The sequence below is a fragment of the Rhineura floridana genome, chromosome 8 (genome assembly GCF_030035675.1).
Source record: "Rhineura floridana isolate rRhiFlo1 chromosome 8, rRhiFlo1.hap2, whole genome shotgun sequence".
NCBI lineage: Eukaryota > Metazoa > Chordata > Lepidosauria > Squamata > Rhineuridae > Rhineura > Rhineura floridana.
The window spans coordinates 23583950-23596848 of NC_084487.1; the positions used below are offsets into that span (position 1 = coordinate 23583950).

Genomic DNA, 12899 nt, shown 5'->3' on the forward strand with positions numbered 1-12899 from the left:
GTGGTTTGAGTGAGCCTCTCATACTAGGATCAAACAATGGTTTGTCACTTCAGACTTAATGAAAAAACTTGTTTTGATTTTAAAAGGAAAATAATTAGGCCTACATATGGGGGAACACATGAGTTTATCTGAAGGAGCGCCTCCAGCATCACCAATTATGCCGCCTGACAAGATCAGCCACACAAGACCTTCTCTCGGTCCCACCAGTTAAAACAGCTAGGCTGGTGCGGACCAGAGAGAGGTCATTTTTGATTGTGGCCCCCACCCTCTGGAATTCCCTTCCTTTAGATCTCCACCATGCCCCCTCCTTGATGGCTTTCCGCCGATCTTTGAAGACCTGGCTATTCAGGCAGGCCTATGGGGTTTCTGGGGTGGGTTAGTTTTTAATGCTGCTGATTACATTTAAGAGTGGGCAGTTTAATTATTGAATGTTGCTGTTGTGGTTTTATATCATATTTTATTGCGCTGTTGTACGTCGCCTAGAGTGGCCGTTAATTCGGCCAGATAGGCGACTCAAAAATAAAATTTTATTATTTATTATTATTATTATAGTGTAGCACTCATTCATGGTCCTTCAAGCCATGGTCTGGATTTGCCACTATGAGCTTATAAACTGACACCTCACCACAACTGGCCATCCATAACCAGCCTCAACATCAATGCAACGTTAAATAGCAAATGGGCCAAAGGTCCAGATGCACTTTTCAAGGAAAGGTATTACGTTTCCTTAAAATGTTATACCTTTGTTATAGTGGTTTTGATACTCATTAACACTTGCAACTTCAGGGCTACTCTTGATGCTGAGAACAGTAAAAAAAAGGCTAAGTCCCTTTAATCTGGCCACACAACACAGCTGTTACTAGCATTCACAAAAACCGCTGTAGCAAGCAAAGAGGGTTTCCATGACCACATGCGCATATCAATGCCCAGCTACCAAACATAGTAAAGGAACAGTCTCCTAAAATCTACTACTGGTGGCTTTCTTAATTAGCAATTGCCTTGTTAAGACACCATGCAGAATGTGTGACAATAACTCCCAACAAAAAATGGAACTCAAAATAAATTACAGATAGAGAACAAGGTGTTGCAAAGGAGAGGTTCCAAAGTGCTGATATGGAGTCTGGCAATCAAACAAAAACAAGGGAATGCAAGAAGCCACAGCTGGGATTATCTCACTTCCCACCTGACAACCTATTAAAATCAAGATAATTTCCTAATATTTCCACAACACCCAATGATCCTTCCTTAAAAGAGAACAGATTCAGTAAAAATGTGCAGGTGAGATATCAGTAAATCAAAGATACTACAGAGAGCAATATCCAATTTCATGCACCCAGTTTCTTCTGGTTCTCCAGTTTGGGAGACTAAAGACAGCAAAAGAAATCTAGCAAATTATACTACCTTTAAATGGGTTTAGTAGCTGAAAGCTATGAACACAATGAGATATCTTCTTAGCAGAAAATGTATACCATTCCACTTTCCAGTTCCCCATCCAACATCTGTCATCATCCAACACACCTTGAGCAGGTCAAATACATCATCAGCATCAAGTCGATAATCACAAAGGCGGTGCAGGATCTCCACCCGAGTGCGCAGGGGTAGCTCCTGGAAAGCAGATTCTCGTAAGGGATTGGGCTTCCCTTCCTCCAGTTCCCAGCGATAGTTGATTATATCCTCAAGGTAGGAATGAAATGTCTGAGATCTAATAGAAAGAACAAATGTTCACAAAGTTCCTTACACAACCTAATACAAATGGCTAAAGGAATTCTGTGCAACAGAGGGAGGAAATCCATCTTTTCACAGCTGATGACAAATATCACAACTTTGTTCAGGCAAGCACACACTCCAAGGTTGGCCAAGTTCTTGCACAGGGTTAGCTTACATGCTCTTCTTGTCTCTCATAACAATTTATCTCAAACAAGACAAAACTTAGAACCTTTTCTTATGTAATGTTTTTCTCAAAGAAAGAAAAAGTTTTTTAGAATGATTCCTGTAAAGGCATACATATAGAAAATGTTGTAAGACTGGTCATCCAGATGCATTTTTGCTTCCTTATATGTAAGAACAGTTATTTAAAAGTCAAACAAGGATAATGAACTAAAATTATTAGAGGGCTAGAGAGCCTATCTTTAAAGAAGCAACTAAGAGAAGACAGTCTAGCAGCCCCATAAATGATCCATTAATAAATTTAAGTTGGCATTTCAAAGGAAGCTGTTATATGTATTACGACAGGGAGTGGGGGACCTTTTTAACTTAGTGGGCCAGATCTTTATCTCCCCTCACCCCCGCTGCCAACTTTGACAAGTGGGCAGGACCACGCACCTGTCAATTATCTGACATCATAATGATGCCAGGTGACTGTCATCTATCAAAGTTGGCCCGCGGGTGTGAGGAGAAATAGTTCAAAGGGCTTGCTCAGCCCTGTGCTCAGTGCATCCCAAACACCCAACAAACAACTCTCGAGTGTTTAGTAAGTGCTGCACACAGGGCTGAGCAAGTTTTGCAAGCCCTGTGCTTGGCTTGTATGTCATATATGATGTCGGGTTGCTTGAAACAGCCTGGTGGGCCAAACAGAGAGGCCTGGCAATCCAAATTTGGCCCAAAGGCCAGAGGTTCCCTATCCCTGTGTTAGAGAAATAAATTTCCATTAAATATATAGCAACTTCACATTCAGATCTGGTTTGGGACCAATCAGCCTTTTTTTGCCCTGATGGATGGAGAGAGAGATGGAGAAGTGCAAACCTGTTATTCCTGCTCAATCTTTTGGCATCTTTTGAAATCACTGACTGTGGTGTCCTCCTGGAAAAGCTCACAGGGATAGGTGCTAAAGGTACAATATTCTTACCTTTATGACCTGTCTCAAGGAGTGGCATTGCTGAGTGATTTTCAGCCCCCTGGCAATTATGATGTGGGTGCCACAAAGTACAATTTTTGACTCTTTAACATCTGAAGTCATTGGGAGTGGTCATTAGGAGATTTAGAACCATCAGTATTTCCCATGACATCTAATCAGGTGTAGCTGTGCACATCTTGGACCAGTGTCTGAGCACAGTGATGGGTTAAGCTGAAGTTGAATCCTGGCAAGACAGAGGCCCTGTGAGCAAGTGGTTCCCTATCTGGGAGATAGGTTAGTTACCTGTTCTGGACAGGGTCGCACTCTCACTGAGAGGCCAGGTATGTAGCTTGGGGATCCACCTGGATCCATATTTTTCACATGAAGCTCAGGTGGCCTAGATGGCTTAGAGTGTTTTTTACCAGATTTGGCTGGTACACCAGCTTATGACTGTTTCTCGGTAAGGATAACCTCAACCTCAACCAGAGGAGTCAATGCTCCAGTAACACTGAGACTGGATTACTGCAATGTGCTAGAGCTGGAGCTGCCTCTGAGATTGGCCAGAAGCTGTGGTTAGTGCAGAATGCTGTAGCTAAGTTGCTGAGTGAAGCACCCTATCATGAGCGTGTAACACCCTTGTTGAAGGATCTGCAGTGGCTGCTAATTTGGTACGAAGCGAATTTCAAGGTTTTACAGTTAGTATATAAAGCCCTAAACAACTTAGGAGTTGGTTGTTTAAGAAACAATGTTTGCCCATGGTGCCCTATTCTGTCATTGCGGTCCTGATGTTGCCACCCCCCCCCCAAAGGTACATTTGACAACTACTCAGAAGAGGATATTTAGTGTGATGGTACACACTTACAGAACATACTCCCTTATATGGCAAGGACTGACCATCGGTTGTTTTTGGCTAATGTGAAAAACACTTTCATACAGGCAAGCCTTCAGGGTGGAGCAATGCAGCTTTTTATTCTGAGTTTGTAGGACTTTCAAATTTGTGAAATTGATCTTTGTTATTTTATATTTTCTTTTGTTTTAATATGCAGTACAACCACTTGGAAATGTTCTATATTAGCAGTCCATAAATTATCATAAAAATCGATCAAATAAACAAATTCTGAACTGGTTTCACTCAACAATCATGAGGAATAAAAAACAGCTGAGTACAGTTAGGAAGAGAATTACATTATTATCTCAGTAGTTAACCCAAAGAATTCAGAAAGTACGTCATTTTCTTTGCATTTTCTTCCATCTTGCTAAGTACCATTCTGATATAATGCTTTTATAAGAAATAAGAATTTTTCCCTTGAGGTATGTACATGCTCAAATTTAATGATCACTGTATTTCCAATCAACTAGAAACTTCCCCTCACCGCTCAACCTTTTAGAAAAAACTTCCCCTTACAGAAAATAACATGCTTCACTTGCTGATAGGGATTACTGGTTCCCTGTGCCTTTAACAGTAGCTCAACCTATAGACATTAGCCGGTGACAATACCTCTCGCAATATGACAAAAAGCTTCACAGATTTCTGCAAATCACACTGCTGTTAAAGGCATAAGTCTAGCCTATTTTTCCTGTTTAGTTGACAACCACATTTGTTGAACTCTGTATATCCTTCAGTATACTACAGGAATGCACAACTGGTGATCCAATAAGCTGCAGTGGTGCAGTCCATGAGGGGGCAAAGTGGCAGCTGCAGCTGTGACCACCAGAACATGGTGGCAAGGTGGCAGTGCAAGGCTGCTACCACCAACCCAGGGCTCCCCTGACCTCACCCCACCAGCCATCTTATGCAACGTCACCGACAGGAGAGCACAGCTGATGCTCTGCCTCCCCTTACACACCACTGCTGCTGAGCTGAATACATCTCACCACTTATGTGTCGAGAACTGCCTGGCAACTGACCACTTCACCCCGCATCCACCCCCAGGAGCAAAACTAGTTTTAAAATGAGTCCTTGTTGAGCCACCACACCAAAAACCCATGTTGTGCAGGCCTGATCTACTAGAAATATATGAAACTTCAATCTTGCTTCAATATATGGAATTAACTATTGCTAACCTTTTTGGACCAGAAGGCACATTTTGAATTTTGAGAGAATGCTGAGCATCAGTCACAAAATGGCTGCCATGGGGGTATGGCATAACACAACATGGCTGCTGTGGGAGTGTGTGGCATAACACAAAATTAGAGGAAGTACAGTCACTGCTGCTACTCCCCACTCCCCTCCTGGACAACTTCATGTTTACCATGGGAAGTCAGCTATGTCCTGCTGTTCCTGTTAGTGAAGACACAGCTGTTAAAGGCACAAGAACCCTATTTTCCCCAATTTAAACCAAGGGCTAGGCTGCCATTCTGCACCCACTTATCTTGGAGTAAGCCCCATTAAATAGACTTACTTCTGAAGTAGGCAGGTATACCATTGTACTGTATGTTAACTATACAGTGAATTCTTAATGACTGCCTGGACATCAGCTCCTGTACAGCAGGAGATATGCTTATGCCTCTTTGCAAAGTTTTCACATTTTGCATTTGCCATATCGGGAGGGGATTCTTTAACATCCACCCACACTTATTATGTAAGAATAGTTGCAGAAAATAACTTCTAGAGAATATCTGATCTCAGACAAATCCACCACGTGAAAGATGCATCCTGGTTACTAGGAAAAAAAGTAAGTACAAACTATTGAGATTCCAAAGACTACTAGAAAATAAGACAGAAACAGGAAAGGAGCACTAAAGGAGAGGGGGAAACAGAAGCTCTTTAAGACCCCAGGGATTCCTAGTGCCTGGTGTCCACTTATCAGTCACAGCTCTGACTTCTCTCATTGGCTAACAACACTGACAGGCAGAAGTAGCCAGGCTGGCTCATTTCACAGAAGTCTCTTATAAGGGTACCTGTACGTTATGCTTCATAATTTTGTTTCTAGAGGGTCTAGAGATTTACTGTTTTTAATGAAAGCTCAGAGTCTGAGGGCCCTGCCTGGGGGTGCACCAAAGTGCCTGCCGGCACCCGATTGCCAACCCCTGAACTAGTGAACTATAGGATCCTCATGTTCTTTTCAGCCCTATGACTTCTTGGGTACCTAAAAGACTGCAAGTCAAATCTTCTACAGTACCCATTATGTGCTCTTCTGTAAATGAAGTTAATATTCCTCAACTTCAGATTTATTTTTAGGATAAAGTGACTAAAACCAGCCACTTCCTGCTCATTTTTGGTATCAGAAACATCTGGAGATAGACTCCCTGGACTGCTTTGTTCTTGATCATCGTAGGCCTTTGTAGCCCATGTTTAAGCAGAAACAGCTGTGTTGCTATCACATCTAGTTTGGCCCTTAGGCTGCAATCCTAACCTCTGGCTGGCAGCAACAGGACTTGATGGAGCAGCATAAACTTCCCCATGTACACAGTCTGGCTGCTTGCTCTAGCCAGGGTGGAAGGGGGGCAGGGAAAAATGCCCCTTCATTGTGCCATCACATGATGGCAGCAAGGCCAGTTCAGGATCAGGATGGCAGCAAGGCCAGTTCAGGATCAGGATGGCAGCAAGGCCAGTTCAGGATCAGGAATCACTGTTTCAGGAGGTTTCCTTTGGTTACCACCAGTGGGGATACTATCAACAGTACCTTACACCCACCTGCTACTGGGGCGGGTGCATTGGGGCATTCTTTGACAGCAGGGCTTCCCCACAGATGACACAGCTCCCACACTGGCAGAGGTCAGCAGAGCTGGGTATGGCTGCGTGAATAGATACCTGTGCCCCATTCAAACACAACATGGGGGATTGGATTGCTCTGCTAGTGTGCATCTCTGATTGGCCCTATCTTATAGGGTCTCAGTCATCAAGTTTGCCCCATTTAGGTTTTTTTGCAAAGCATGCAAAGTATTTAGGACCATGACTCAGGCATATTTATTTCCTACTCAAACTGCAACAGTTCATTTTAAATACTGTGCAAGTGATAGACCACACACAAGATGAGTCCAACTGTATTGGACCACACATCTATTCAGTCCAGCAATCTTTTCCAACATTGGTCAGCCAGTTGCTTCTGGAAAGCGTCTGTATTAAAGGCAAAATGGATATAAATATTCAGCCACATTCAGTTGTAACACTAAACAATGGTTTAGCATTATTTATTTATTTATTTATTATTTCAATTTATATACTGCCCTTAGCAGAATAGCTCTCAGGGCGGTGAACAAACAAGATAAAATACAATATATCATAGTAAAAAATCATAAAAACATGTACAAACAAACAACAGAAAGCACAACAAAAACGAAATACAACACAAATTAAGAAGGATACATGTTAAAAGTAGAAAGATTAAGAAAATTAAAAGATTAAAATGCCTGGGAGCATAAAAAGGTCTTTACCTGGCGCCGGAAAGATAGAAGTGTAGGCGCCAGGCGTACCTCTTCGGGGAGACTGTTCCACAACTCAGGGGCCACCACAGAAAAGGCCCTAGATCTAGTAACCACCCTCCGGGCTTCCCGATGAGCTGGTACCCGGAGGAGGGCCTTAGATTCTGAACGAAGTGAACGGGTAGGTTCATAGCGAGAGAGGCGTTCCACAAGGTATTGAGGTCCCACGCCGTGTAAGGCTTTATAGGTCAAAACCAGCACCTTGAATCTTGCCCGGAAGCAAATAGGGAGCCAGTGCAGACGTGCCAGAATAGGTGTTATATGCGAAGACCGACTGGTCCTCGTCAATAGTCTGGCAGCCGCGTTCTGCACCAGCTGAAGCTTCCGAACTGTCTTCAAGGGCAGCCCTACGTAGAGCGCATTACAGTAATCCAATCTTGAAGTTACCAGAGCATGAACAACGGAGGCGAGGTCGTCCCTGTCCAGATAGGGGCGTAGTTGGGCTACCAGACGAAGATGGTAAAATGCATTCCGTGCCACCGAGGCCACTTGGGCCTCGAGAGACAAGGAAGAATCGAAAAGAACCCCCAAACTACGTACCTGTTCTTTCAGGGGGAGTGTAACCCCATCCAGAACAGGGTGAACATCCACCATCTGAGCAGGGAAGGCGTTCACCAGCAGTGTCTCGGTCTTGTCTGGATTGAGTCTCAGTTTATTAGCTCTCATCCAGTCCATTATCGCGGTCAGGCAACGGTTCAGCACATCAACAGACTCACCTGAAGAAGATGAAAAGGAGAAATAGAGCTGCGTGTCATCAGCATATTGATGGCAACACACTCCAAAACTCCTGATGACCGCACCCAGCGGCTGTATGTAGATGTTGAAAAGCATGGGGGACAAGACCGACCCCTGAGGGACTCCACAATGGAGAGTCCATGGTGTCGAGTGATGTTCCCCAAGCACTACCTTCTGGTGACGGTCCGCGAAGTAGGAGCGGAACCACTGCCAAGCAGTGCCCCCGACACCCAACTCCGCGAGTCTCCCCAGAAGGATACCATGGTCGATGGTATCAAACGCCGCTGAGAGATCAAGGAGAATCAACAGAGTCACACTCCCCCTGTCCCTCTCCCGACAAACGTCATCATACAGGGCGACCAAGGCTGTTTCGGTGCCAAAACCGGGCCTAAAACCGGATTGAAACGGATCTAGATAATCGGTTTCATCCAAGAGCGCCTAGAGCTGGCCGGCAACCACCCGTTCCAAAACCTTGCCCAAAAAAGGGACATTCGCCACTGGTCTATAGTTGTTCAAGTTATCTGGGTCCAAGGAGGGTTTCTTTAAAAGAGGTCTCACTACTGCCTCCTTGAAGCTACCAGGGACTACTCCCTCCCTCAAGGAGGCGTTAACCACTTCCTTGGCCCAGCCGGTGGTCCCAGCCCTGCTAGCTTTCACTAGCCAAGATGGGCAAGGATCCAGAACAGACATGGTTGCCCGAACCATTCCAAGCACCTTGTCCACTTCCTCGAGCTGCACCAACTGAAACTCATCCAATAATGAAGGACAAGGCCGTGCTCCGGACACTTCAATGGATTCATCTGTCGCAACATCAGAGTCAAGATCCCTGCGGATACATGCGATCTTATCTTGAAAGTGTCCAGCAATTTCGTTGCAGCGGGCTTCCGATGTTTCCGTAGTATCGTGGGGGCCAGAGTGTAAGAGCCCACGCACGACTTTAAAAAGCTCCGCTGGGCGGCATAGGGATGATCTAATAGAGGCAGCAAAATAAAGCTTCTTTGCTGTCCTTACCGCTTTTGTATACAACTTATTGGTGGCACTTACCAAGGCATGATTGTATCCACTGGGAGAACATGGTATCACAAGCCTGAGGCTTACATTTTTTCATCTCTCCTCTTCATATATCAGATGAAGCTTCCAATTACAGCTTTGTAACATAAGAATTTAAGAAGAGCCCTGCTGGATCAGACCAGCATCCTGTTCTCACATTGGTCAGCCTAATCCCCTTTTAAAGTCATCCAAGTTAGTGGCCATCACTATATCTGGAAGCAAATTCATAGTTCAACTACACGCTGTGTGAGGAAGTACCTTCCTTTGTCTCTCCTGAATCTTCCAACATTCAGCTTTATTGGATGGCCCTGGGCATTAGTATTATTTACTTCATCCACAACTATGCAAAAAAGTTATACACCTCTATCATGCTCCCCTTTTTTTCTAAACTAAAAAGCCCCAAATATAATATTTTCTCTCTTAATCGGCTCCATATCCTGGATAATTTTGGTTAACGTTTTCTGAACCTTTTCCAGTTCTATGATATCCTTTCTGAAATGAGGCAATGAGAACTGTACATAGAATCCCCTGGTTGCACCATAGATTTGTACAACAGAATTAAGATACTGACAGATTTATTTTTAATCCCATTCCTAATGATCCCTAACACGGAATTCACCTTTTTCACAACTGCTGCCCACTGGGTCAACATCTTCACTGACCTATCCTCTAATATCTCAAGATCTTGTTCCTGGTCAATCACCACCAGTTCAAACCCCATTAGTATAAGTGTGAAGTATAAAGTGATGGCCCAATATGTATCACTTTACACTTGCTTACATTGCATCACAATTTTAATGCCATTTAAATGCCCATTTGCTCAGTGTAGAGAGACTTTTGGAGCTTCTTGAAATCCCTTTTTGTTTTAACCACCTTGGACAATTTGGTGTCATCAGCAAGGTTGGCTACCTCACTGCTCACCCCTAACTCCAAGACATTTATAAATGGATTAAAAAACAGAAACCCCAATATAAATATTTGGGGAACTCTACTTTCTACACCCCCGGATTAACAGAACTGTCCATTTATTCCTACTCTCTGCTTCCTGCCTCATTAACCTTTTAGGTTGCTGAGTTATTGATCCATAAGCAGGGGTGTAGTTGTGCAGGGTCTCAGGGGGTCTTAGATCCGTTACTTTTTTAGGAGCAGGGTCCCAATGTGTCCAGCATCCTACAAACCAATCAGCATGAAAGGGGAGTGTTTTAGCCACTGAGAAAAGTTTTATAGCATGCTTCCTTGTCCTTTCCTGTGGATTGTAGCCAATCAGAGTGAAAGGAGGTGAGTCAGCCACTGAGAAGACTCTTCTCAGTAGCTAACACTCTCCCCTTTCGGGATGTCTGTTGTTGTGGAAGAAGGCATTAACAAGGATCTCATTCTCAACTCAGCAGCAAAACATGGGGATGGCTGTGACTAACGCGAAGAGACCTGCACTTCTGAACTTGCCACTACACTATTGTCCGTAAGAGGACCTGTCCTCTTATCCCATGACTGCTAAGCTTACTCAGTAGACTTTGTTGAGGGAACGTATAAAAAACAAATTGAAAGTCTAACACAGTAATACCGTTGACTGGATGACCTCTAACTATATACTTATTGACATTATCAAAGAGCTCTAACAGTCCAATCCTAACTATGACTACTCAAAAGTAAATTCTATTGATATCAATGGTTTTTACTCCCAGGTAAGTGGAATTAGCATTACAACCTAAAATACTAGTGAAGTAGGATTCACCCTTCAGTTAGCAGTGTTTCAACCAAATAAGGGAAACTGAGTTACTGAGTTAATTCACAGATAAAAAAATATGCAGGGGCAGATTACAATTTTGCAATATGCATCTTGACTTTTTCTACTCAGCAGAGTCTTCTGTATCTGATATTTCTGTAATGTTTTGCATCACGGCACAAGGTAGAATAGATGACTGGGATGGGTGGGTGTATCACTCTTAAGATCAACTATTTAAATTCAGAGTTCCATCTTTTGAATCTCCCTCAGCAAGTTATTATGTGGATTTGCAATACTTTAATTTGCAATAATTTAAACTTTAGTCCTAAACACAATAATCTGTTTCTCGGTACCACATGCAGTCATGGTCATGCAGTCAATTACGTTTATGACTTGTTCACATCCAAATATCCAATGATTTATCATCCTGTGAAACTGCTGACATCAACAATCCTATTAAGAGACTCCTGGTCCGGATTTCCTCAAACTTCCAGTCACTCAATGATTGATGACACACACCCCTCTCTGAACCCATTGTCCAGTTAAGATTATCATTAGCATTCAGTTAGATTGTTATAATGAAAACCTAATTAAGAAATAATTCTTCGCCTTGGGTTTTTGCCATAACTGAGAACTGGATTTAAAATGCATTACTTTTTTTCCAATCCTAGACCATGTTTGAAGACTCCAAAAGATAAGCTTATCATTTCGTAAACTGTCAAGTTTGTATCTGGGTCATATCTAGGCTATCAACTGATTAAAAGATTCATTTAAGGAAGAGGCTAAGCTTTTAAAACTTAATTAAACACATAAACCTTGCTTTTTAATTACTTTTTAATATGTTTTTAAACCTTTTTAAAAACAATGTTTTTAACCTTTTTTAAAGATGACTTGAAAGTTTTAAAAATGTTTTTAAATATATTTTGTTTTAATGTATTTTAAACTCTGTTTTTATGATGTTTTAAAGTGTTTTTAGTGCTTTTGTTTGCCACCCTGGGCTCCTGCTGGGAGGAAGGGCGGGATATAAATCAAATAATAAATCAGATAAATAAATAAAACTCATTAAGAGGCTTTTTTGCAGACTCTGAAAGGGAAAATGTAAATTAATTTATAGTTTGGCATAACTATTTGCTAACCCTTGACAGAAAATGAAGTAAAATTCATTACTGAGATGCATCCATCAGATCTGGGGCAAGGTGAGGCAATTGGTGCAAACTTCATAGCAGGAGGACATTCAAGTGTCTTATCCCAGAATTTGTCATCAACATCACCAATCAGTTGAGGAAGAGATTTCTGATTAAAACATTGGAGCCAATTAACATATTTCACTATGTATGTCTAGAAACCATTATATATGCATACCAAATGTGTTTTTAATCAAAGTAATCATGTAGGAACACATGCAAGGGATCCATGTTTGGCATTGTTCTTATGTATATGCGAAATGGCAAAATTGTTTACAGCAGTATTTAATGTGTATGTGAATCAGCCTTGGCTGATCAATTAAAGGAGCCTTCCCCAGCTTGGTGCCCTCAGACAACTTTCAGGTTTCAGACAACTGCCTTCAGCCCCAGCCAGCAAAGCCATGGTCAGAGATGATAGGAGTTGTAGGGCAACAGAAAGGGAAAGGCTGAATTAAATCTTCCAGTGCTATCTAATACTGAGATAATGTTGAAAAATGAATACAAGTGGGAGTCCTCAGCAAACTACTAATACTTGAATCCTAATGAATCACAGCATTTCAGACTGGCTATCAGTAGCAAAATTCACTTGATCCTTGTATGTGCCCTTAGCAAACATCAGAAAAGGCATGTGCTGGGTAATATAGTAGAAAAATAGGCCAAAGAAGCTCAATTATTTTTCTTTCTTTTTTCCCCATTTCTTCTTGCTGAAAACAAACACATTGAGCCATGAAATTTCCCATTTCCGGAAGATGGCTAAGATTTGAGCATTTAATTTCCATTTCCTCCAGGGAAAAGGGTATGTTGACTTAACCAATCATCTTGGGTATTTCAGTTTGACTTTTACATAAGTGGTTAAAACCAGTAGCTTCCGGCCTTCTGCCCCACATAAGCCGCAATGAGCCTCTGTTCTTAGTAGAGCACTCCAGGTTCTCTTGTCAATTTGTGTAGA

The 12899-nt window shown here is 42.4% G+C and overlaps 1 protein-coding gene across 3 annotated transcripts in view; it reads right to left on the bottom strand.

Moving 5' to 3' along the window:
- LOC133390284 (chromatin remodeling regulator CECR2) overlaps positions 1–12899 on the bottom strand; it is a 220618-nt gene that overhangs the window by 60337 nt on the left and 147382 nt on the right. For 2 of the 3 annotated variants that reach the window (XM_061638597.1, XM_061638596.1), the window contains exon 3: positions 1519–1702. In XM_061638597.1, coding sequence (XP_061494581.1) covers positions 1519–1702 — 184 coding nt within the window. Of the gene's footprint in view, positions 1–1518; positions 1703–4897; positions 4962–12899 lie in introns of those variants that run through there. The other variant, XM_061638601.1, reaches the window with a different exon arrangement.